Source organism: Pristis pectinata, chromosome 24, assembly GCF_009764475.1.
Source record: "Pristis pectinata isolate sPriPec2 chromosome 24, sPriPec2.1.pri, whole genome shotgun sequence".
Lineage (NCBI taxonomy): Eukaryota > Metazoa > Chordata > Chondrichthyes > Rhinopristiformes > Pristidae > Pristis > Pristis pectinata.
The window spans coordinates 31112645-31140186 of NC_067428.1; the positions used below are offsets into that span (position 1 = coordinate 31112645).

The following is a 27542-nucleotide window of genomic DNA, read 5'->3' on the forward strand; positions in this document are numbered from 1 at the left end:
AATTTCTAGCCCTTCATTTGTATCCTCTTTAGTCCACACCACTTGAGTATCTACACGCACACGCCATCGCTATCCTATTTTGGGTGGATGTCTATTGACCCAAATATTTCACTTGAACTTGGTGGAAAGGGTAGGGGATTAAAAAGTCCAGAAGGAAAATGTAGATTGTATATTTAGCATGGTTTATAAAGAAATTGCAAGCAGGTGGTAATGGAAATTTCTCAAAAGAAGTCCAAAAAATAGCATTGCTCTTTTAGCCCGAGTTCTGGGTTAACAAGTGCTGGTGTAATTGAGATTCTGTTGTTATGGTAACAGCAAGGCTTTGTTATGAATGCCAAATTGCATTTCACTCCCTTGTGTGCATTTGATATTCTTGTGGTACAGTATTTTTCAAAATTGTATATATTTTAAAGATATAGCACACAGTATTGTTTGAGCATCCAATTCTAAATGCCAACCCAAATCTATGCAGGGAAATTCCTTCCTTAAATGTTATCTATTACCTATTATATGGTCACAGGTTAAATGAAGCTCCTCTTCTATTGTGGGCTAACACACTTCTCGTTCCCTAGTTTCCTTTCTTTAGATGTAGGGGCCCTAGTTTTGGATGGAACTACTTCACTTTCCATCTTAATGAAGAATCCCATCGTGGAGACATGGGAGACTGCAGATGCTGGAATCTGGAGCAACAAACACACTGCTGGAGGAACTCGGGTCAGGCAGCATCCGTGGAGGGAAATGGACAGTCGACATTTTTGGTTGAGACCCTTCATCTGGACTAAAAGATAGATCTCTCCTCAAAGACAGAAAGGGAGATCTATCTTTTAGTCCTGATGAAGGGACTTGACCCGAAATATTGACTGTCCATTTCCCTCCATAGATGCTGCCTGACCCACTGAGTTCCTCCAGCATCTTGTGTGTTGTCTCTCCAGTGGAATGAACACTGCCTCGTTATTCCTTTTGCACTATTTATTTATTTTTAATTTGTATTTGCACTGTACTGCTGCTGCAAAACAAATTTCATATCATAAGGCATTTATAATAAATCTAATTCTACACTGAAGTGTCAAAGCTTCACTGTTGGAACATGGCACTCTTTAAGCCATTTATGAGGCCTGTCATTTAATTTCTTTTACAGTGACACTTTTAAAGAAAAGTTCTGATGCCTGTACCATTAAGGACCATTTGGTATTTATCTTCAGGCTGTGCAAATACAGTCACTGTATTTAATTATAATTTGCCCTCTGATAGTTTCAACACAAATCCAAATGTTAATATAGCAGCCCCTTTTAAATACACTGGCACCATGTTTTGCTTTTCACTTCGTGGTCTACCTCCTTTGGCTCCCACCTGAAGTAACTTATCACAAAACGGGTTCTAACAAGCGAAGCAGTAGTGTGGCTGCAGAAAAAAAATTGTCCAAATTCAGAGATGGTCATGATGGTGGAACTGCACCATTAATACCTCCTTGCTTAACATCAAAAATATAAGGCCTTGACACCAGCTCAGATTTGTGTGAGGGACAGCTATATGTAGAAATGCTGAAGTTGTCATCAGTGATCCTCTATGCAGTTAAACTGAAATCACTTGATGCAATGTGAGCCATTTGCAAACTAGCTTCACTGTAAAATATGTTGAAAGCTGAGGTCTCGTGAGGTCAAACTGAATTTATAATGTCAACTTAAACCATAATTACTGCTTAATGACTTACTTGGCCACAAAACTAATTTTGTTTGTGTTGTACTTTCCGGCCGTGGATATTTCAAGGAATTTGTTTTTAGTTTATTTGTATTTTCAATTCTATCTTAATGCTCATGTTTGTCTTTTGGTGCCAAATGTTCATAAATCGATTCCTGTTTCTCTTGCTGAGAGAATTCTTCAATGCCTAATAGCGTTTTCACTTCTGTGTGTCAGAAGTCCCATGGATCAGATGTGAGCAGATGTCAAACTGGGAATTGTCATCTTGGATTGTAACTCTTTTGAAGTAGACTTCCTTGAGTTTATTGGAAGCTTTGTTACTTTAATAGTGACAATTCCTGGGACATCAGGTCCTGAAGAAGGGTCCTGACCCAAAACGTTGACCGCCTGCTTTTCTCCACGGATGCTGAGTGCCTGCTGAGTTCCCTCAGCATCATAGTGTTTTGCATCATAGTGTTTTGCATCAAGATTCCAGCATTTGCAGTCCTTTGTTTCGCAAGCAGAGTTATCAAACTGGCTGAAGAGATGAGATATCTTTTAGTCACATGTACATCGAAACACACAGTGAAATGCATCTTTTGCGTAGTGTTCTGGGGGCAGCCCGCAAGTGTTGCCACGCTTCTGGCGCCAACATAGCATGCCCACAACTTCCTATCCTGTATGTCTTTTGGAATGTGGGAGGAAACCAGAGCACCTGGAGGAAACCCACGCGGACGCGGGTAGAAACAACCAATCGCATTGGAAAAATTATCACAGCTAACTAGGAAATATTTAATTTTTTAAAACTTTTTTTAAAGTGTTACATTACATTCAAATGTAAAGGGGCAGTACACTGTTAATGGCAAAATCCTTGACTCTGATGTACAGCGGGATCTTGGCGTCCAAGTTCATAACTCCCTGAAAGTGGCTGTACAGGTTGATAGGGTGATAAAGAAGGCATACGGCATGCTTGCCTTTAGTCGAGGCACTGAGTTCAAGAGTCAGGAAGTTGTGTTGCAGTTTTATAAAACTCTGGTTAGGCCACAGCTGGAGTATTGCATTCAATTCTGGTCGCCCCAGTATAGGAAGGATGTGGAGGCTTTGGAGAGGGTGCCGAAGAGGTTCACCAGGATGCTGCCTAGATTACAGGGCATGTGCTATAAGGTGAGGTTGGACAAACGTGGGTTGTTTTTCTCTACAGCGGTGGAGGCTGAGGGGAGATCTGAGTTTATAAGATCGAGGGGCATAGATAGAGTAGACAGCCGGTATCCTTTTTCCCAGGGTCGATATGTCTAATACCAGAAGGCATGCACTTAAGTTGAGAGGGGGTAAGTTCAAAGGAGATGTGCGGGGCAAGTTTTTGTTTACACAGTGGTGGCAGCCTGGAACGTTCTGCCAGGGGTGGTGGTGGAGGCAAATATCAAGGGGGCATTCAAGAGGCTCTTAGGCACATGAATTTGCAGAGAATGGAGGGATGTGGACATTGTGGAGGCAGAAGGGATTAGTTTAGTTAGGTGTTGAATTACTAGTTTAATTAGTTCAGCACAACATTTTGGGCTGAAGGGCCTGTTTCTGTACTGTACTGTTCTATGTTTTAGTGCTTGCAGAGGGCAAATGGTCACCTGGTTTTCACTAGTGAGTTTTCATCCCCAGGCTCACTGGCTGTCAAGGTTGGCACTCAAACTAGATGTTTCTGATTCTTTCCCTTTTTATTTTTAAAAATGCACTAAATATGTATATAGTGTTCACATTTATTTCATAGGCTGGGAAATCAGTGGTGTGCAGGAAAGGGGAAATCAGAAGGCTGTGATGTCCCATTGGACAATGGGAGGAATCTCCTGGCTCATTTTCTTAACGTTGATCCGACACTAACTAGAGGAACAGCACCTCGTATTCCCCCTGGGTAGTCTACAACTTAATGGCCGAACCATTGGGTTTTCCAGCTTTGGGTAACCCTCCCCTCTGGGTTTTTATTTCCCTTCTTTCTTCCCGTCCCCTCCCGATCCTCCCACTTTCATCCCCTTTCCCAAACCCCCTCCCTCCTGGTTCTATCCACCCACTACACACGCAGTTTGCCCAGCAGGCTGTCCCCCCCCCCCTCTCCTCTCTGGTTCTGGTTCTATCTGCCATGCACCTCTCCCCTAATGGTTCCTGTTCTCATCCCCTTTACTTGTCAGAGTCCAACTGTTACGGACTCAGTGAAAGTCCCTTTAAGATAGAGAGTGTGTGTGTATGTGTGTGTGGGGCGTGCTTACGTCAATAGAAGATAAAGGACGTAATGACGTTGTTGAAGAAGTAAGAAGAAGAAGAAGAAGAAGGAGAGAGAGAGAAGGGAGAGAGACACCAGCCTGCTTGTTTTCTCTATCGATGGATGAGAAACAATAACTGTGTTTGCCACTGAAATCCATGTATGGAAGTTGGAAGTAATCCGGTGGAGTTCACTTTGTTGCTGACCTGTAGAAGGAAACAGGTATTTGTGTGTGTGGACGACCACGGTTCGGATGCTTTTGGGGTGAGGAAGTCACTACCGAGTAAACACTGAAGTGTCGTTTGGGTTCCATCGTGGAACATTTGGATTTCGTATGTACTCTCTCTATGTTTTTCTACATCTACATCTTATCTTCAGACAACGGTGGTTGTTGAAGAAGCCCTTGCTCACGTTTCACCTTATGGCTTGCGGAACTGAACTTTAAGAACCATTCCGGAACTGGGAGTTTTGGACTTTGTCACACACACACACGACGAGTTTAGTTTTGGGGTTAACGTTCGAGGTTTAACATTCTTGAATTCTAACATACTAACATTTTTACTTTTATTTTACGTATTATCATAAGTAGTGATTAATAAAATAGTTTTTAACACTGAATCATGCTCAGTGTGTTTCTTTTGTTGCTGGTTTGTGACACAACACTGGTAGCCCTCTGTTCTGCTTATCTCCCTCCAGTGGCTGTCTCCAACCTTCACACTTCCTCCCCTGCACCCCCCCCCCCCCCCAACCCTCACCTGCCCCCCAACTTGCTCCATCTGCCTCTCATTTTTCTTCATCTATCATCCACTGTCCAACAACTCCACCACCCTCCCCCCCCCCCCCCCCCCCCCCCCAAAAAAAAACCTGGCACTGCCTTCCTGTCATCCGACACCCCTCCTCAGTCCATCAATCACCTCGGACCCCCGTCTCACCCCTCCCCCTTCTCTTTACCCTGGCCATGTCCTCTCGCCACTCTCAGTCCTGATGCAGGGTTTCAACCCGAAATGTTGACAATTTCCACCCCCCCCCCCCCCCCCCCAACGGATGCTGCTCAACCTGCTGAGTTCCTCCAGCAGATTGTTGACCCGAAGGGTTGAATGGCCTCCTGTGCCAGCTCTCTGATTCCCATCAGTCCAATTCCTCCAGTTTCCCGTAACCTCTCCTTTTGGATGCCCATCAACACTAAAGCCAATTAACCTACCAACCTGCACGTCTTTGGGATGCGGAGGAGACTGGAGCACCCAGAGGAAACCCACGCGGTGACAAGAACAACACGCAAACTCCACACAGGAGGTCGGGATCGAATTCTGGCCTCTGGAGCTGTGAGACAACTGCACTAGCTGCTGCTCCAGGTGGCCCTGGTGAACTTGGGAGCAGAAGGCTGTACTTTTGCCTTCACTTGGCAGTGGGTCAGTTGTTTTAAGTGCAAGATCTGTTTTTAATTCGTGTCGGTTCAAATGTTTTCAGCTTGATTGCAGGGAAGACTGAGGACCAGTGAGGGCAACTTTAGGACTTCTGCAATAAGCCCAAAATCCCACTGAAAATCCCAAGTTGCACTCAGTTGCATAGAGCAATGTTGGCAAACACCAGCAGTGGCTGTTTTATTGTGGTATTAATATTAATAAAAGCAAGTTAAAAGATTTGTAAAACATAATCTCTGCATGTGTCATTCAACCTTGTAATAAGCATTGTTCAAAAGGGAGTCTATAAGCTGACTTTCTTAAAACAAAAAGGAGGAATCACTTTCGTGTAGATCGTCAAAACATTCTGCTGTGCAAAAATAAAAGTAGCAGATTTTTGTGTGGATAAGTGAAACCAAATGGAAAGTATTATTAAAAGAATCCAGAAGGAGATTTAAATGGAGGAAGTACTGTGAGGGTTTGGTTAGCGTAGTGAAAGGAGCTGAAGTATAGAAAGTAGATAGTCTAGCTGGAAGTTGGTAAAATTTAGCATAGAAATTGGAAGGTAGCCCTGGATGTATAATTACCTTCTACTGTACTTTATTAGGCCAAATAGAACCATAGAACACTACAGCACAGAAAACGGGCCATTCGGCCCTTCTAGTCTGTGCTGAAACGGTATTCCGCTAGTCCCATAGCTGAATAGGTCTGATTTTTATCTTTCTGTAAAGAAACAACAAGCCTTCACTGAGTTACTCATCTGCTTTTTAATAAACTTTCTTTATTATTGTGGGAATTTATTCTGCCAGTCTAATTTTGTGTAACTTGTATAATTTGACCTCTTGGGTGAGGGTTTAACCTGTTTTCAGATTCCAAGAAAGGGGAGAATAGTGAGATTGATAATAAAGTCACATGCAGGAGAGGAAATAACATGACAAACTTACTGGTGGAAGGTGAAAGAGGTTAAAGCAACACAAAGAAGAGAGCAGTAGCAGAAATCAGTAGCTGCGATAATGGAAGACTGAAATGTATTTAGTTGATAAATGAGTCCATTTTCCTCAAGTCTATGATCTACAATGCAAGCAGGAAGCCAAGGACAGAAGTTGGCACGGGAATGAACAATACAAATGACAAGCAGCTCCAATCTCACTTCGAACTGAATGGCGGTGGCGAGGGTGATGTTTGATCTTAATGCTGAGATTGTATTCTGAATGGTGAAAGTGGTTGAAGGAAAATTTGGGTGTTTCATCTGGAAACTCGTTTTTGGGCTTTTTAGATGGTAGGAAGGCAGGGGTGAAAATGCAGGAGTTGTACTTGTATGGTTGATTCATGGTCTGGGACGGCAATTCAAATGAGCAGGAATGTAAGAAGCTGCGGAGAGTAGTGGACTCGGCTCAATACCTCACATGCACATCCCTCCCACCACTGGTGGTATCTGCAGGAGGCGCTGCCTCAAGGAGGCAACATCCATCATCAAAGATCCCCACCATCCGGGCCATGCCATCTTCTCGCAGCTACCATCGGGCAGGAGGTACAGAAGACTGAAGTCTCCACACCACCAGGTTCAGGAACAGCTATTTTTTCTTCTTCAACCATTTGGTTCTTGAACCAACTGGCAAAACCCTAATCATGACAGTTTAGCAACATTATAATCAACACTTGATCAACAAAAATAATGAACACTTATTTTTAAAAAAAATTGTGCATAACATTCACAAGAAAAAAAAATGACTCTGATGCTATGTGCCTGTGATGCTGCTGCAAGCAAGTTTTTTACTGCACCTGTGCATACGTGTACTTGTGCATATGACACTAAACTCCACTTTGACTTTTTTTTCCTGTAGTTACATAGGAAGATGGTGTAGTACTGGAAAAATGAATCGGTGTCCTAGCCAGAGTGATCCTTCTGACAGTGCTGAGTGGGAAAGAGGGCAAAGAACTTGTACACAGTTACTTAAAAAATTAAAGGAACAAATGTTGCTCTTTCAGAAAGTGGGTGTGAGGAATTACTAAAGAGAAATGAGGAAATAGCAGATGAATTGTATGGGTATTTTACACCTGATTCCATGGTAGAGGATGTAAGCAACAGCCTAGAAATTGCTGTAACACAGGAGTTTGGAAGGGAGAACCGATTGGGGAATATTTACTGGGGGTAGGTGGAAATGTGGGTTTGACGTTGGTGAGATCGGCAATGGTCTTGCTGAATTGTGAAGCAGAATTGAAGGGCCGAGTGGCCTGCAGCTCTAACTTGGACTCTGGGAGACGTCAGAGGTGATGGGAGGGGTTGGTTGATTGGATGTGGAAATGGATGGGAGGGACCTGGGAGGGGGTGACGAGAATGGAAGTGCAGGGACTGGGCTGGGTGCGGTCTAGAGTCATGCCAACCATGGAGGGACCGAATCTTTAGCTGAGGAGAACTTATTGGAAGCCTAGAACTGAAGGTGACATCGTTAGAACAGACGAGATGAAGAAATTGGAAAAATAGAATCCAACAAGTGAGGTGGGAGGAAGTATATTCAAGATGGTCAAAGAGTCGGTGGATGTTGGTTGGAATGGCGATAACCTAAAATGGTGACAGAAGTCTGAGTCAAGAGGTGGACAGACAGAAATGAGCAAAGTTGGTTTTTCCAGTTTGCAGTTTAAAATCTACCACAATGGGCAAGTTGAACATGCTGCCAACTGTTTGGGGCTGTCAGATTGAGACTGTTGGTTACACAACTTGTAGGTTGGGGTGTGAGAGATCAGAGGTAGAAGAAACTGACTGCAATAGTGGATGATTATTTCCAACAACTAAGTGCTTTTTTGCCTGAAAGTAGTACTGCCTAGAAATGTATTCCTAGTCAGCAGCGCTAGACTTTATATTATCAACAACACAAAGCGCTGGAGGAACTTGGCAGGTCAGGCAGTATCTATGGAGGGAGATGGACAGTTGATGTTTTGGATCAAGACTGAGTCCAGATGAAGGGTCTTGACCCAAAATATCGGCTGTCCACTTCCCTCCATAGATCCTGCCTTATCTGAGTTCCTCCTGTGCTTTGTGTGTTGCTCCAGATTCCAGCATCTCCAGTCTCACGTCTACACTATATGATCATATTTGTGTATTTTACTCTACATCTAAACCCTGAAATTAACTCCACTGAAGTCCACAAATTAAGTTTGGAAGCAGAGTACAACACTGCTTTATAGCTGGTTTCATATAACCAATGGCTGACTGACTTTTTAGTGCTTGTTTTTGTAACTGTACTGGTGTTTTTTAAGTTAGACTTAATATTATCTACTTGTTTGCTTATAGTCAACCAAGGTGTGGATTCCTGACCCTGAAAATGTATGGAAATCTGCTGAGCTCACGAAAGATTACAAGGAAGAGGACCATATCCTATACCTTAAACTGGAAGATGGAACTGTAAGTTAAGCAATGCATAATATCCTGCAACTTCAGTTTGAGAAGGTTACAGAATAAATGTTTTGGGTTAATGTTCATTTCATGTTTCCATCAATGATATTGGAACATTGAATGTTTGGAAGCAAAAGATCAAAATCTAAGTTTAAGATTTTTTGATTTAAAATATTGCAAACAGTGATATTTTAGGCTGAAAAAAGTTTGCATTTATATACTGTAAAGTAAGTCCCCAGACCAGTGTCTTGCTGGGTTTCAATGACCGCCTTTTGATATTGTATTAAATTGCTTGTAGTGTTTAGATTACTTTTCAAGGCTACTGCCAACTTTAAATAAAAGCAAAAAATGCTGTAAGTGCTCAGGTCAGACAGCATCTGTGGAGAGAGAAAATAACTGCAGATGCCAGAAATCTGAAATAAAATCAGAAAATGTTAGAAACACAATGCCTTAATTTTAAAGTTGAGCAGTTCTTGTGCATTTCTGCATTTCAATTAGAACCATAGAACACTACGGCACAGAAAACAGGCCATTCGGCTCTTCTAGTCTGTGCCGAAACGTTATCTCGCTAGTCCCATTTACCTGCACCAGTCCATAACCCTCCAGACCACTCCCGTCCACGTATCTATCCAATTTATTCTTAAAACTCAAGAGTGAGCCCACATTTACTACATCAGATGGCAGCCCATTCCATGCTCCCACCACTCTTTGAGTGAAGAAGTTCCCCCTAAAGCCATGTCCTCTCGTACTTATCTCTCCTAATCTAGGTGGAAAGAGCTTACTCGCATTAATTCTGTCTATACCCCTCATAATTTCGTAAACCTCTATCAAATCTCCCCTCAGTCTTCTGCGCTCCAAGGAATAAAGTCCTAACCTGTTCAATCTTTCCCTGTAACTCAACTCCTGAAGACCCGGCAACATTCTAGTAAATCTCCTCTGCACTCTTTCAATCTTACTGATATCCTTCCTATAGTTAGGTGACCAGAACTGCATGCAATACACCTCCAAATTTGGCCTCACCAATGCCTTATACAATTTCACCATAACATCCCAACTCCTGTACTCAATACTTTGATTTATGAATGCCAGGATGTCAAACACCTTGTTTACAACCCTGCCTACCTGCGACGCCACTTTCAGGGAATTATGTATCTGAACTCCCAGATCCCTTTGTTCCTCCACACTCCTCAGTGCCCTACCATTTACTGTGTATGTCCTACCTTGATTTGTCCTTCCAAAATGCAACACCTCACACTTGTCTGCATTAAGTCCCATCTGCCATTTTCTGGCCCGTTCTTCCAGTTGGTTCAGATCCCTCTGCAAGCTTTGAGAGCCTTCCTCGCTGTCCACTACGCCTCCAATCTCAGTGTCATCAGCAAACTTGCTGATCCAATTTACTAGATTATCATCTAGATCATTGATATAGACAACAAACAACAATGGTCCCAGCACAGATCCCTGAGGCACACCACCAGTCACAGGCCTCCAGTCTGAGAAACAATCATCCACTACCACTCTGTCTTCTCCCACACAGCCAATTTCGATTCCAGTTTACAACCTTTCCATGGATACCTAGTGTCTGAACCTTCTGAACTAACCTCCCATGTGGGACCTTGTCAAAGGCCTTACTAAAGTCCAGGTAGACAACATCCACAGCCTTTCCTTCATCTATTTTCTTGGTAACCTCCTCAAAAAAACTCTACAAGATTTGTTAAACATGATCTACCAAGCACAAAGCCATGCTGACTATCCTTAATCAGCCCTTGGTTGTCCAAATGCTTGTATATCCAATCTCTCAGAACACCTTCCAATAACTTACCCACTACTGATTTCAGACTCACCGGCCTGTAATTACCTGGCTTACTTTTAGATCCTTTTTTAAACAACGGAACAACATGAGCTTCCCTCCAGTCCTCCGGCACCACACCCGTGCCTAAGGACATTTTAAATATATCTGCCAGAGCCCCTGCAATTTCTACACTAGTTTCCCTCAATGTCCAAGGGAAATAGCTTATCTGGCCCAAGGGATTTATCTACCTTTATTCGCTGTAAGGCAGCAAGCACCTCCTCCTCTTTAATCTCTATATGTTCCATGACTCTATTGCTTGTTTCCCCTCCTTCCATATCCACTATGCCAATTTCCTGCGTAAATACTGATGCAAAAAAATTGTTTAAGATCTCCCCCATCTCCTGAGGCTCCACACATAGACGACCACTCTGATCTTCTAGGGGACAAATTTTGTCCCTTACTATCCTTTTATTCTTCATATACTTGTAGAAACCCTTCAGATTTACCTTCACATTCTCTGCCAAAGCAACCTCATGTCTTCTTTTTGCCTTCCTGATTTCCTTTTTTAGTATTTTCTTACTTTTTCTATACTCTTCAAGTACCTCATATTTGTCAAGATGAAAACATTACATGCTTCATAACCAAAAGCCCTGTTGGTTCAGTGCCACCTCTGGAGAGTTAGAAGGAAAATCCTTTGCATATTTTTAAACCAGGTTCCAAATTTGTTACTCCCACTGACCCCCAACATATTAAAAATTCCTTGTACAATCCTGGATATTTTAAACATAAATAATTGCATGGCAATTCCTACTTGGTGTTTCTGGATGGAAAAGTATGGAATGGTTATGTAACATCTCTCATAGTATCAGAAGTGTTTTTATAAAAACAAATCAATATTTATTATCATGGATCTTTAAGTTTGCTGACATATGAATATATTGGGGTATTTGTCAACTTGAAATTTTTTAAAATTGAATCATTTTTGTTGAGCATTAAATGGTTCCTAAGTGATTTTTGTCATTCTGTCAAGAGATGTGCTTAATGAGTCAATTCTGGAAAAGCTGCCTTCTATCAGTGAAGGGCTGACAAACTTGATTCTTCAGTGTAGGACCCTTCTACGTCTTCAGGGCAAGCACTGGTGGGCTGAAAATTTCTTCATTCTGCGGTGTATGTATTTGCAGAAAGGTCACAAGTTCCAAACTGATGGAGTCCTAGATGGTGAAGTAGATTATCCAAGGGTACAGTGGGGCATAGATCAGCTGGAAAATTGAGCTGTGTGGTGGCAGATGGAATTAATCCAGACGAGTGTGAGGTAATGCACTTTGGATATCAAATTCTGGTAGGACATAAAGTAAATGGCAGGGACCTCAGGACTGATCTACAGAGAGACCTTGAGGTACAAATCCATAGCTCCCTGTAAGTGTTGATACAGGTGGATAAGGCACTTGGTATGCTTGCCCTCGTAGGCCAAGGCATTAAGTATGAGAGTTGGGATGTCATGTTGCAGTTGTAAAAAAACATTGGTTAGACCACACTTGGAGTATTGTGTACAATTCTAGTTGACACACTGTTGGAAGGTTGTGATAGTGATAGAGGGTGCAGAAGAGATTCACCAGGGTGTTGTCTGGAATGGAGAGCTGTAGTTTTAAGGAGAGATTGGGACATGAGGCTGAGGGGTGACCTTCTAGTCTAGAACTAGAGGGCATGGGTTTAAGGTGGGGAGGGGTGGAAAGAGATTTAATGGAGATCTGAGGGGTAAGTTTTTCCTTGTGGAGGGTGGTGAACATCTGGAATGAGTTGCCAGAGGAGTTGGTGGAAGCACATGCAATTATAATGTTTAAAAGGTATTTTGATACCTACCTGGTTAGGGAAAGCGTAGAAGGATACAGGCTTAATGTGGTCAAATGGGATTAGTGTAGATGAATATCATGGTGGGCCAAAGGGGCCTGTTAAGATATCTTTATTAGTCACATTTACATCAAAACAGTGAAATGCATCTTTTGCATAGTGTTCTGGGGGCAGCCTACAAGTGTCGCCGCGCTTCTGGTGCCAACATAGTGTGCCAACAACTTCCTAACCGGTACATCTTTGGAATGTGGGAGGAAACCCACACAGACGTGGGGAGAACATACAAACTCGTCACAGACAGCGGCCGGAATTGAACCTGGGTTGCTGGCGCAGTAATAGCGTTATGCTAACTGCTACACTAACGTGCCTGCTCATGCACTACTGTTTTTTCAGTGCTGTACATCTGTACGTGGTTCTATGAATTTGCTCTGTACTTATTGGATTTGTTGTTGAATTTGTAATCCCCCCCACGATTTGACTCTGTTGCTACTCGTCAGATGCCCTGCCCCATCATGACTTGGTGGCTGAAGAGTTGTTGTAAATTACTTTAAAGTCCAGTCAAAGCTTAGACACCCGAGGCAAGCCGAGGTTTAGCACAAGGTAGTTCATTTGATGTCTGCTTTATTGTTTAAACTCTTCCTAAATAAGGTTTTTAAATTTCAGTCACTGAGCATGTTGGTTAGGATTGTGGATTGGGGCTGTGTATGATATTAGGCACTCCCTTTCCCAGTTTTGTTAGGCAATATGTGGCAGTTAAATGTTACAATCCAAAGTTAGCCTGCTTTAAGGTCATCCCATTTTGTGAACATTAGTTTCCATCCTAACATGAGTTTTCCACTCTGTGTCACAACTGAAGTAGAATCTATCAGCAACATGGATGTGTGCATGTAGTTGAGGACAATAGTAGTTTGTTAAAATTAGACCAGAAATTTAATATTGGTGCTGAACTTTTTTGAAATCTATGCTCTTTAAACTTTGGAAATATGAAAGGTCTCTGATTACTGTGGTTAGATTTGACTTCCCTGTTAAGCTGAGTGAAAGACCCCTTGGGTCGCTGGTGTTTCCCTTGGGAAGTAATTTCCACAGTATGTTTGGAGAAAGGCTTGGTGGCATTAGAAAATATGGTTAAATTGTCTTCTTAAAACAGACCTCAAAGCCACGTGGAATCCTTGTACTCTGCATTAGCGCAGCTGAATCGAGAAATGCTGCACACTGCCCCTTAGTGGAGGGCTTGGCATTTGTCACTGAAAGTGGAAGAATGCTGAATGTGGAGCTCTGTTTCTTGTGTGTGCGTTGGTGGATATTGTTCTTAAAATGAGAAATCTTCATAACAAGCAGATTAAATTTGATGTGTTCATTGGTAAACCCAAGAATGAGGTCTCTCTTTTCCCTTGGGTCACTGGTGTTTTGGAAAGTAATTTCCACAGCATGTTTGGAGAAAGGCTTGGTAGCATTAGAAAATATGGTTAAGTTCGGCTTCTTAAACAGACCTCAAAACATTGCTCAGAGATGACTCGCAAAATCTGAAGGATCTTTAGTCATAAGTTTTTGTTTGTTTACAAATTGTGTACCTCAACTGTGTTCTCCTTCCACTTTCCTTTTCTCCCCAAAGCGATGAGGCATTAAAAATACTGTATTGATAATGAAGCAGGTGCTATGAGATCTTAATTGATCAAATGGTCATTTGGGCTATGATTGTCCAATTTTGTGTGTTAGTGGCTAAAACAGGAAATGCTGTGAGGGGCACTGTTGCACAGAAGTTAATGTTGGCTTGCAAGCTTTTTTAAATGCCACTTTTCCTTTTGTCAATGCTCCACCTCTACTGGTTGCTGCATCACAGGAGGAATGTGGAGGCTTTGGAGAGGATGCAGAAGAGGTTCACTAGGATGCTGCTTGGAGGGTATTAGCTATAAGGAGCGGTTGGATAAACTTGGACTCTTCTCTGGCGTGTTGGAGGCTAAGTTTATAAAAAGGTTAGATAGTCTGTCTTTCTCCCAGGATGGAAATGTCAAATACTAAAAGTAATGGTCAAAGTTTAAAGGAGATTTACAGGGCAAGTTTTTTTTTTACACACAGTGGTAGGTGTCTGGAATGTGCTGTCAGGAACAATGGTAGAAACAGATAATGATGGGAATATTTAAGAGGTATTTGTACGGGTACATGAACACACAGGGAATGGAGAAGCATAGACTACGTGCAGGCAGGTGGGATTAGTTTAATTTGGCATCATGGTCAGCACAGACATTGTGGACCGAAGGGCCTGTTCCTGTGCTCGACTGTTCTATGTACACATGTTGATTGGGAAAGAAATTGTAATGACTGAGGTGAGTGTTTGTCATCAGGAAAGTAGAAGTCTTTTAAAATATCTAAATGAGGACTGGGTTTTATATAAAACTTGTATCATGGGATAGTTATGGATTAAATGGAGGTCTGGGTAATAAAGGTGAGAAAATGATTCCCGGGAGTGCTGTTGAAGTGTGTCCATGAATTGATGATGGGACATAATAACTAATGGGAACTTTAATATCTCAACTAGGGCCAAAGGGTGGTTGTGTTGCTGGAGATGCTGTCTTTTAGATGTTCAGTTCTATTGTTACGGACTAGGTTAATGTCCCTTTAAGATAGAGTTAGTAGTGGTGTATGTGTGTGTGTGTGTGGCGTGCTTACATCAACCGAAGATAAGGGACGTAATGACGTTTTTGAAACAGTCAGTCAGAGGAGAGAGAAAGGGTGGAGAGAGAGAGACACCAGCCTGCTAGTTTCTCTATCGATGGATGAGAAACAATAACTGTGTCTGTCACTACAATCCACGTATGGAAACTGGGAGTAATCCGGTGGAGTTCACTTTGTTGCTGACCTGTAGAGGAAACCAGGTATTTGTGTGGACGGCCACGATTCGGATGCTTTTCGGGGTGAGAAAGTCACTACCGAGTAAACACTGAGGTGTCATTTGGGTTCCATTGTGGAACATTTGGATTTTGTAATTACTCTGTTCTCTACATCTACGGTGGTTGTTGAAGAAGCCTTTGTTCATGTTTCACTTTACAGCTTGCGGAACTGAACTTTGAAAACTATTCCTGGACTTGGAGTTTGGGACTTTGCCACACACATACGATGAGCTTAGTTTTTGGGGTTAATGTTCAAGGTTTAACATTTTTACTTTTAACATTCTAACATTTTAACTTTTATTTTTCTTATTATCATAAGTAGTTATTAATAAAATAGTTTTTAACACTTATACATCTCGGTGTGTTTCTTTTGTCGCTGGTTCATAATTCCTATCCTCACTCACCCCTTTTTGGCTGGTTGTGTTCCATGGAATGATGTAAAGAGAACCCCGGGTCCCCCCTGTCCAATATTTATCCCTTGCCCTACGTGACACTGGTGTCATTCACTCCCCGAAGTGAACAAATTGGCTGGCCCAACTCCTATGCCACAACCTATGAATAATTTTGAAGTAAAATCGACTATAAAGTACTTTAGGTGTCTTGAGGTTTTAAATTGATTTTAACTGTGAATTTTCCTTTGCTGGGCAGCAGGTATGAATATTATAAAGTTCACAGTTGGATCATCTGCAATTGGCAGCATTGTAGAATATCAGCCATAGCAAGGCTGTGTCATAGGGCAGCTGATTCCAGAGCTGTGGAATTTGTTTTTACTTTCCTATACTGACAGCAATAAGAGGAAGATTTGATTTTTGTTTTTAAATTTGCAGCTGCAACTTGTCGCTTTGAAATTTTCCTGTGGCACCTCTATCACAGTCTCGGGCTTTGTCTGGCTCTGGTGGATCAGTCCCATGGTGTGATCTCTCTGACGAGACAGGATAGATCTTGAGCCAATTACCAGGAAGGCAATGCACTAACTGTAGATGAATAGCCAAGCCTTAAAAGTCTTTAGTTCCTAATGTGTTTAGAATTGCTTAACATTCCTAATGATGAAAACAGGAAAAGTTGCAGGAGTGGCTTTGTTAATTAATGGTGGTCTTGGTGCAATAACGAGGGATGATTTTTCTTTACTTCAGGAAATCGGGGTGTAGGAGTGGTTTGGGTGCAGATGAGCAACATCTTGCCTTTGTATTTGCTTGGGGTGGGGGAAAGTGGCGCACTAGTCTCAATAATAACCAGAGTAATAAGAGAAGTAATAATGGAGCTGCTTTGAAAGCTGAGGTGATGGCTTTGGTTAAATTTGCATCTGAGACTGGAAAAACCAGATGAGCAAAGATGACCTGGATGAAGAGGTCTTTGTATTTTCAGAATTTATTTATTTTTTGGAAAAGTGGATTCTGGAGCCAACCAGAGAGTAGGTTGTATTAAACCTGAGATGGGATTGATTAATAACCTTGGTGTAGGACCCCTCTTGGTAGAGTAGTCTTTATAATAGGATTGAATGTTACATTCAATGTGGGAAGAAGAATTGGACCAAGATTGGTATTTTAAACTTGAGTAAGGACAGCTGTGGAGCTAGTTAAAGTGAACAGGCACGTTGACAGATCCCTTAACCCAATCGAGTTTCCATGCTGTATGACTCTATTTTGGAGCATATCTAATGGCCTGTACACTGGGCAAACCAGTAACACCTGTCAGTCCACTGCTGTGTGGAAATATGGAATGCTGACATTTTTGTGTCAAACGATTCCCAGCAATAAATGGAAACGCGAGACTGCAGACACTGGAATCTGGGGCAACACGGTGCTGGAGGAACTCAGTGGGTCAGGCAGCATCTGAGGTGGGTAGAATGTACAGTTGACGTTTCGGGTCGAGACCCTTCATCAGGACTTAAGCAATAAATGAGATCATTGTAAAATGTGCTAATGAAAGTGCAGTCATCTGGTGTTTGTGGCTTCTGAGTGAGGTTGATGGAACAGAAAGGACCCTGCTTGTGTTGTCACGGAAAACAGTGTTTTACTGTGCACAGTAGTGATAACTGGCACACGGTATCGCGGTCTATTTGGTGCTCTCCAGTATCCCTCCGACCACACTTAAAAATATCATTTTGAAAGAACTAGTAAGAAACTTTCTGGAGAGATCCTTGCCCCTGTTGCCGACAGAAATTTAGTGGGTTTTTTTGTGGGATGGAGCAGGGAAGGAAATGCAGATAATAAAAGTTGATGTTGGAGATTATTTTCTTTGTTTTCTAGAATATGGAGTATCGGATTAACCAAAACACCAGAGAGTTGCCATATCTACAAAACCCTGACATTTTAATGGGTGAAAATGACTTGACTGCCCTCAGCTACCTGCATGAACCTGCAGTGCTCCACAACTTGAAAGTGAGATTTTTGGAGTCTAACAGCATCTATACATATTGTGGTGAGTAAATGAAAGGGAGTTCACTTTTCCTGCTTGCACTATCGATGTGGTAGGATTGAGGAATAGATGAAAGATGGTTGGAATTTTTGTTTGTGTACCCTTTGAGGATGGGTATGTCATCAAGTTCCTGCTGATGACTTGGACAACATGGGTGTCTTTTCCCTTTAGTTTTGAGCTGGCAACATTTTCCAGTTGAAATCTGTTTAGTCTTTCTAATGGAAAGTTTTACCTTGTACATGAAAATAAACCTGCTGGGTTTGCATAAACTTTCCATTTGGATTTGCATAAAATTAGTTGAAATGTTAAAGTGGATACATTACAAAAATATTTTAAAAGATGAGCTTTGTATAAAATGCAGTTCTCCCCAATCTGTTCTAGGCCTATGCTGGTATCATTATACCCATTTTTCCAAATTCTGATTAAATCTGGAATTTTCTATTTCAGTTTTCTATTTTGTTTTACAAAAACAAAATGCTAGAAACACTCAGCAGGTCAGACAGCATCTGTGGAGGAATAAACAGTTAACATTGGGGTAGAACACACTCTGGATTCCATATTTTCCCTGTTGATGTTTTGCGTTAATTGCCTTGATGTACTGCTCCAGAAAGTAAAAGTTCAAAATGTACAATTGAGATTTTATTGGATCTTCTCTCTCCTTTGGACTGTGTGGTGACTTGTGCTGAGTATTATTCAAAGAACATTGCTATTCCCTATTTATAAATTGTATAGTTTATTTCTGGACTTCTTGATCCTGCTGTATCCCATCTTTGAGGTGGCCAATTAGGATCAATGTATTGATGGAAGGATATTAACTTTTTGGTTTGGAAGTCTATCAGAAGTCCTTTTTTTATGATGCATCTCCACACTCAAAATCATTTGAAACTATATCACTCACTGCTAAATGTTACCGTTTGTGCAATAATTTGTCTAGGGCTGGGATTTGACCAAGTGGATCATTAGAATGACTTCAGATTCCAAAATGTGTTGTTTAATCATTAACTCCCTCTTTGGAAAGAAACCAGATGGAAATCTTTGGCTCAATGGTAGTGTATTTGCTTCCAAATCCATGTGTGGTTCATCCCATTCCAAGAAATGCCTCATAATTTAGCATGACACCAGTTTAACATCTCATCCAAAATATGGCATCTCCAGCAATGTGTTGGAGGACCTTCCTTTTCCTCTTTCCAGTATCTTGTTAACAATTGTTTGGCATCACCAAGTGTTGGATTGCTGTTGTCGTTCCTGTATGGTATTTTGTAATTGTAACGACCCAATGTGCTTCGAAGTCTGCACAAATACAATTCTCTTTTATCCATTCTCAACTCTACCATATAATCCTGCAGAGGGAGAAGTACAGGTGAGAAAAGGAAGTTTACCGGTCATGGGAAGATGGAAGCTGAATGAAATGTGACATAAATGTTTTAAGGTGGAACTAAGTAAAATCTAGATAGTGTTTCAAGGCCTTGACGTGTTTGTTGGGGGGAACTGAAGTTTGTACAAGAACCTTGAAGTATGAACAAAGTTTGGACAAGATCTGCTATTGCACCTCAATTGACTGATGTTTAGGAGGTCTTGTAGAAATGATGCATTTCCAACAAAAATGCAAGGGAAGGAAAACTGAAATAGTTAATATTAACTAAATTTAAAAGCATATTGCAGAAAGACTGATGGTGGGTCAGAAGATTGTATATTCTGTCCAAAAAAACACAATTAGTAAAACCTTGAGGGGAAAAAACGAAGTGATTAAAGCTATCCAGAAGCATAAAAACGGATTCTCTTCATAGTTGAGTTAACAATGAGTGGTGTCCTGTAGAAAATGAGGCCGGGGAATTAATGCTGTAAAACGAGGAGATGGCAGATGCATTAAGTAAGTATTTTGCATCAGTCCTTGGTGAGGATGCAAGTATCATCCCAGAAATAGCTGTACAGTTAGGAATTGGGAGGGAAGAACTCCTAGCCATGCTGGCTAAGTTGTCAGATCTGTGTGCTGACAGGCCTCCAGGTCCTGATGGACTTCAGCCTAAAGAAGTTGCTGGTGAGGTAATTGATTTATTGGTTTTAATTTTCCAAAATTCTCTAAATTCTGGTAAGAAACTATTAAATTGCAAAAATAGCAAATGAAAGTCTTTTTGAAAAAGGGAATGAGACTGGAAATGGGCCAATCAGCTTAACATCTGTCATAGGGAAATGGTTAAAGTTTTTCATAAAGATGTTATGACGGGGCACTTGGAAAATTTCAGTGGTGGTGTGCCACTGGGATTGTTGTTGGAGCCTCAGCTTTTTACAATTTGTATGAACAAAAAGTTTTGTTATTTTCTTATGACTTCAATGATGGGAAGGAATACAAGTTGTGAAGAGGTCACAAGGAGGCTATGGGGGAGATAGCTTGAGTAAGTGGACAAAGATCTGGCAAATGGAATATTACAGGGGGAAATGAAGCATTATTTTTGCTTGCCAAAAATGGTAATGAGTGAAAAAACAAGAGTCCGAGATGCAGAAGGACTTTGGTGTCTTAATGGAATGTTTTGCAAAAGGCTTTATGCAGCTACAATAAATAATTGGGAAAGTAAACAATATTACTGTTTATTGCTCAGGGAAATTTTACACAAGTGGGAAAGTTGTGCTTCAGTTGTGTGAGGCATTGGTGAGACCACATCTGGGCCACAATATAGTATTTGGTTATATTTTTAACCAAGACTTGTAATGCATTAGAAGCTGTAAAGAGAAAGTTTATTAGATTAATACCTGACATGGGTGAGTTTCTTGGAGGCAAAGTTTAGGAGATTGAGAGAGGATTTGATGGAACCACTAGATCCTGAGGGGCCCTTAAGATGGATGTGGAGAGGATGTTTCATCCTATGGGAGAATCTGAGGTGATGCCCATTTAAGACCAATGAGGCAAAACACTTTCTCTGAGGGTTATCTTAGGAACTCTCAAAAGGCAGTAGAAGCTGACTTTGTCTATTACTGTCTCAAAAATAATCACATTTGATAAGGTTACTGTGGGTTGATATTGCGGTTGCACAATCTTATTAAATTACAAACCAGGCTTGAAGGACTGAGTAGATTACTCCTGTTCCAAATCCATATGTTTGCAATTTTGAGGTTGCACAAAATGATTTGTAGGAATTTGAAGATGGGAATTTTAATGCATTGGAATGTGATGAGAAGAGATTTGATAGCTTGGTGGCACTTAATGTTGGATAAGAAAAATGCAGTTAAAGATTACTATTTATTTGCAAGTTGCTGGTGCTCAACAATACCAGCTTGATGGAATTTATCTAGAGGAGCAAGTGTTGAGAGAATTTATAATGACTTTTGTTGGAGTAACTGAGAAACTGTGCTGATGAGGATTGATAACCAAAGGAGCCTTATTTGGAGTGAATGGAAAAGAACCAACGCAGGATTGAACAATTCTTTTAGTTGTATGAATTGAGATCTGGTCTGAACTACCAGGTTTTAATAACATCCTTTTAAAAAGGAAACAGAATATGTATCTGAGAATTTGCAGAGCTATGGAAAACGAACAATAGTGTGGGACTAATTAGGTAGCTCTTTCAAGGAACTGGTATGGATGTGTTGAGTTGAATGGTAAATTGCCTGCTTTAGTTAAAGGGTTTTATTACTGTGTTCGCCCCTATGGATGCAAAGTCAAATTTGCTCTTCTGTCAGTACACAGATCTATTGATGTGGGTTTTAAGTTTAAAAAATTTTCTTAAATTACAAGAGTGGCATTTGGAATTCTTGAGGAATGACTAACATTGGATGCTCATCACCAGGTTTATTAGATCTATCAATCAATTCAAACCCATTGAACACAATTTCACTCCTCTGCCCACCAAAGAATATAATTAGATATTAAACTCCCCTTTTCCCACAGGAATCTATAGATTCACTTCACTGCTTTCAACATTTCTTTTTAAAGTGTAATCTGAGGTTTGCTGAGACAATTGCAATAGTACACTGATGTTTTGTAGAGGAAACCGGTTAATAAATTGGCTCCAGAATTGGTATGTGGAGGGGGAACACAGCCTGGAATTTGACATGCAGTGCTAGTGCTGAAGATTCGCCCGTAGTGTTGTCCAACTGTGTGCATTACCTGCCTAAAAATAATGCAGTTGGGTGGAGAGGAAATGATTTTGCAGCTGCACAGCTCATGGGGCTTGAAGGTTAAGTTGGACATTTTGTGTATGTGTGGGGTGGGGATTGGGATGCATTACATTAAAATTGGAGTTGACTGTAGAAGCATTTAGAAATGTAATTTATTATGAAGATCCACCGAGAAGAATATACAAGATGAGATGTATCTTTATTAATCACGTGTACATCAAAACAGTGAAATGGGGGCAGCCTGCAAGTGTCGCCAATTTCCTAACCCGTATGTCTTTGGAATGTGGGAGGAAACCCATGCAGACACGGGGAGAACATACCAATCCTTACAGACAGCGGCCGGAATTGAACGCGGGTTGCTGGCGCTGTAATTGCGTTACTCTAACCGCTACACTACCGTGCCTGCCCTCAAAGTTGTGAGCGATTAATGCTTTGCTCGGCTACTAACCGTGGGTATATGCATATTTCCAACATTCAAAAGGGAATTGGATCAAGATCTGACTTGAATGTAATAGAAACCTTATTTTATGAACCAAGGTGACTCTACTGTCTTTTAAAGCTAATCATTGCTTTTTCAAAACAAAACATTGATCATTACAGCTGTTGGAATTAGTGTTGTGATAGCTTCCTACACTGCAACAGTGGCATTTCAAAAGGTGCTTCATGCACACTGGGGTATGCAAAGGTTGGAAGAGGGTGTGTGTCCTATTTTGCATGGTGGATGCAAATTAACTTCTCCAAGTCGGACCATTTAACAATGTGAAGTGTGACTATTGCCAAGCCACTTGTGGCCCACCTGATAATTGATTCATGTGGCATTGCATTCCTTTCAATTTTTCCTCCTGGAAGGGTCTGGGGATAAAGGATATTGTGGTATACTGATTTTGCAGGATGTGGGAGAGATCTATCCCAGGTTGCTATGGGAGGGAAGAAGAAATAGCTGGGTCCCTGACAGAGATTTGTTTCTTTGTTAGTCACATGTTGGGTGCCAGAAGACTGGATGTTAGCTAATCTTTATTTAAGAAAGGCAGTGGGGAAAAGCCAGGTAACTAGAGGCCAGTGAGGTTTATGTCAGTGTTGGAGAAATTACTGGAGAAAATCCAAGGGGTAGGATTTGTGTACATGTGTAAAGGTGGGCTCATCAGGGAGAGTCAGCATGGCTTTGTGTGGGGCACAAGGGATCTGAGATGCGTTGCAAACAGAGTCCAAAGCTGGCTTGGTGACGGGAAGCAGAGAGTAGTGATGAAGGATGCCTTTCTGATTGGAAGTCTGTGATCAATGGTGTACTGCAGGGATCGGTGCTGAGACTCCCGTTTGTGATGTTCACAAGTTGGCTGTGCATGTAGAAGGTAGGATTAGTAAGTTTGTGGATGGCTCAAAAGTTGGTTGTGAAGAAGGTTGTCCAAGGTCACGGCAGGATATAGATCAGATGGAAAGCTGGGTGGAGAATTGGCTGGTAGAATTTTGCACTGACAAGTGCAAGGTGATGCATTTTGGGAAGTCTGCTTGGGATAAGACATGTGCGGTAAATGTGTTGTAGAATTCTGAACAGAGGGACCTTGGGGTTCAAGTCCATAGTTCCCTGAAAGTGGCAACACTAGTAGATGGGGTGGTAGAAAAAAGCATGTGATATGCTTGCCTTAAGTTGAGGTATAGAATATAAGAGTCGGGACATTGTTATAGCTTCACAAAGCACTGTTTAGACTGTACCTGGAGTATTGTGTGCAGTTCTGGTCATGAGGATGTGGTTGCACTGGAGAGGGTGCAGAGGAGATTCACCAGAATGTTGCCTGGATTGGAGGACTTCATGGGGAGAAACTGGGTTTGTTTTCACTGGAGCGTAGGAGACTGAGGACTAACTTGAGAGATGTAAGATTTAGAGGGGCATAGATAATCGGAAGCTTTTTTTTCCCCTGTGGTAGGGATATCAAAAATGAGAGGGCATTGGTTTAGGATGAAAGGAAGGAGTTTTAAAGTGGATTTGAGCAGAAAGTTTTTCTTTACACAAGTGTTGATATCTGGAATGTGCTGCCAGAGGTGGTAGTGGAATCAGATACAATTACTATGTTTAAGAGACACTTAAATAGGCACTTAAACAGGCAATGCATAAAGAGATGGTCCTAATAATAAACTTCATGTCATCTAAGTCAGTGATAATAAATCTGATTCTAATGCAGGCAAATAGGATTAGTGTAGATGGACAGAACTGGCTTGGCTGTGGTGGCTGAAGGTCCATTTGTGCTGTATGACCCCAATTAATGTTTGGGGATTTTAAATATGCAAGCTTGCATCAAATTCTGTCTCTTAATCCAATATTTTCTCACCTTCTCCATCTGCGTCTGATTTGGTATTAAATTCATCCATTCTAAATTCTACCTTGTCGTCTTGAGCTCTTGTCACGATTGTTGAGTCTGAATAAAGGTGTATGGAATGTGGTGCTTCACTTGTGACTTTGGATGAACAGTCTCCCCGGGGACAACATTGGTAGTTGTGGGGCAAGTGAAATTAAACCATGTTGTGAAAGAACAAGTCTAACCAATGACAGATGGTGTTGCATGTCCTACCACAGTAAATCGTAGCCCAGTTTTGACTTGAGCACATCATGATGTCCATATCAGTAATGGAGCCTCCTTCTGAGAGTGGTCTTCCCTTTCGTTAAGGAATGCCATGTTTATGGATTTCAAGCATGATTGGGACTTAAGCGATTGAGCAATTTTCTATTTAAGCTATTAAGTTTGCTTGGTGAAACTTGAAGTGGTAACCTTGGGGTTAACACTAATCTGGCATGGTGGATGGGGTGAGGGGCATCGTTGTTCTCCAGTGCAGAACATGCCCTGTTGGACCTGACTGCTGCACATTTGGTTTTGTTCAAGGTAGTTGATCTGATTGAGCAGAGGTGGGACCAACCCGCAGATGTTAATTGCCAACCAGGGACTAATTACTCTGCTAATGTCTTCAAACACTCATTTGAATTAAATTATTAACTCTAAATGTTTCTCTTTTAAAGGTATTGTTCTAGTGGCTATCAATCCATACGAACAGCTCCCTCTTTATGGAGATGACGTTATTTACGCTTATAGTGGGCAAGATGTAGGAGATATGGATCCCCATATTTTTGCAGTTGCTGAGGAAGGGTACAGACAGATGGCCAGGTAAGTGTAGAGCCGAGTCTCTAGTGTGGATCCTGGGTAGAAAGAAAAATTTAGTTAATCTAAAATGTCCACTTGATGAATAGTAAAGCAGTCGTTGGCATGGAGACTTTATCTAAGGGAAAGCACAATGATGCACCAAGTAAAGCTGCTGCTTCACCTCTCCAGTGACCCAGGTTCTTCCTGAATTTGGGTGCTGTCTGTGTGGAGTTTGCATGTTCTCCCTATGACCCTGTGGGTTTCCCTGGGTGCTCAAATTTCCTGCCACGTCCAAAGGCGTGCAGTTTAGTAGGTGAATTGGCCACTGAGTTTCCCCTGGTAGAGCTGCTGCCTCCGCTTCAGGAACTTGGGTCTGATCCTGACCTTGGTCACAATGAGAATGTGCAAACTCCACTCAGGACCCATGTGGGCTTCTCCCAGGTGCTCTGGCTTCCTCCCATATCCCAAAGATGTGTTGGAAATTGGCTTGTGTAAGTTGCCCCTTGTTGTAAGTAAGCAGCAAATGAATTGGAGGAGAGTCGATGCGTAAGTGCGAGAATGAGCTGAAGCTACAGGAAAATGAGTGGGGGATTGGGACCAATGGGGTTTTTTCTATTGGAAGCTAGCATTGACCCAAAGGGTGGAGTGGCTGCTTCCCACATCACAAGTCCTGTAAAGTAAATGGGGAAGAAAAAACATTCTTGAGTATGTCTGTCTGAATTATTAAAGTCTGGTTAGGCCACATCTGGAGTATTGCATTAAGTTCTGGTTATCCAATTATAAGATGTGGAGGCTTTGGAGAGGGTGCAGAACAAGTTTACCAGGATACTGCCTGAAATAGAGGATGTGTGGTGTAAGGAGAGGTTGGACAAACTAGGATTGTTTTCTCTGGGATGGTGGAGGCTGAAGGGAGACCTGATAGAAATTTCTAAGGCTGAGAGGTATAGATATACAGCCAGTATCTTTTTCCAAGGGTTGAAATGTTTAATACTAGAGGGAATACATTTAAGGTGAGGGGGTGCAAGTTCAAAGGAGATGTGTGGGGCAGGTTTTTAAACAGTGGAGGGTGCCTGTAATGCACTATCGGGGGCGGTGGTGGAGGCATTTAAGAGGCTCTTGGATAGGCACCAGTATATGCAGAGGATGGAGGGATATGGACCATGTGCAGGCAGAGGGGATGAGGTGTCATTAGCTTGATTAGTTCAGCACAACATTGTGGGCCGAAGGGCCTGTTCCTGTGCTGTGCTGTTCTGTTCTGTGTTCTAATTGTCAGACATTGAGTGGTTTTGCAGAAGATTCACTTAATTTGTTCTTTTTTTTTGTCCCCCATTTTTCAAATCTGGTCTTAAATTGCCATTTGCTGCACTTAAATGGCTGACAGAGGAGTTCAGTCTTGTGGATCATTCAACCATTTCTGTTCACTTTTTCACCTTTCTTAAAGAAGTTTTGCCCTATCTGACTAGCCCTGTAGTAAATAGAGTCCATCAACCAGGTTCTGTTCAATGGCCAGCAGGTTATAGAATGGAACAAGAAATAAATTGTTTAATTTATTCAACAGAGATGACAAGAACCAATCTGTTATAATAAGTGGAGAATCGGGAGCAGGGAAAACCATGTCTGCTAAGTGTATGATGCGTTATTTTGCAACCATCGGAGGATCTGCCAGTGAAGCTAATGTGGAGGAGAAGTTTCTTGCATCCAATCCTATCATGGAGGTACGTACCTTCTTCTATGGGAGGGGGGTGGGGAGAGAATGAATGATTGATGCCTCATTCATTATTTTCATTATTTAAGTTTAGAAAGTAGAAATTGCCAATATTTCAGTTAATGAGTGTTAAGCTCAGGTTGGTAGGTGTTTCTTGTAGAGTAGAAAAGCTGGAGAGAACTAAATTACATGCTCTACAAGTGCATCCTATAAACCAAAGAAATTAGTTTTTTAATTGGAAAATCGACTTGCTCATTGTAATGCCTTTGTTAACACATGGATGAAAATAATAAGCTTGTTATGCAACAAGTAATTGGAATAAAAAGAAGCACTTAATTGCAATCTGGCAATGAAATCAAGACTATTGTTCTATGGGATGTACTGAATTACATTACTTTATTAACCGAGAAATTGAGAGTTTCTAATAACATTTTGGGCATTTTAAGTGGTTAAAATAGCTAACAGCTGCTGTCCTAGTTTTCTTTTAGAGATGGGTGAACAGAATTATCCCATAGAAAAGTACAGTAAGTGGAGAGGAGGGTGGAGGGAACAGGGAAGTTGTCAGAAAGTTTTCAAAGTTTCCAGTGGTCTATTGGATTGTCTGTTATGAAATAGTTTAACAAGCCTGGTTTCACTGATTTGCTTGTATGTTATGGAATAAATTTTGTAATGTAGAGTTGGATCATTCAGCCCAACTGTTTAATACAAGCCATCTCCAGGTACCAAATGGGTTCTGATTTTTACGGATGTCCGTGGGTTGATTTTTGTCCATAGGACAGAAAATGCACAAATCTCTATGGTAAGCACACCTCCACAGTATTGTAATGAAAGGCACGAGACTGATAAGAAAGAACAATTACTAGAAGTTGAGAGGGAGGGAGAGGAAATTTAGTTCTGCTGTTTATAGGAGTGAACGTGATGTGTATTGGACTTT

The 27542-nt window shown here is 41.5% G+C and overlaps 1 protein-coding gene across 1 annotated transcript in view; it reads left to right on the top strand.

Moving 5' to 3' along the window:
* The first annotated feature begins 6439 nt into the window (after positions 1-6439).
* LOC127582737 (unconventional myosin-Va-like) overlaps positions 6440-27542 on the top strand; it is a 115990-nt gene continuing 94887 nt past the window's right edge. Inside the window, exons 1-5 of the mRNA XM_052038300.1 lie at positions 6440-6505; positions 8618-8728; positions 17494-17665; positions 24783-24927; positions 26462-26618. Of these exons, the coding sequence (XP_051894260.1) occupies positions 6440-6505; positions 8618-8728; positions 17494-17665; positions 24783-24927; positions 26462-26618 (651 nt within the window). The remainder of the gene's footprint in view (positions 6506-8617; positions 8729-17493; positions 17666-24782; positions 24928-26461; positions 26619-27542) is intronic.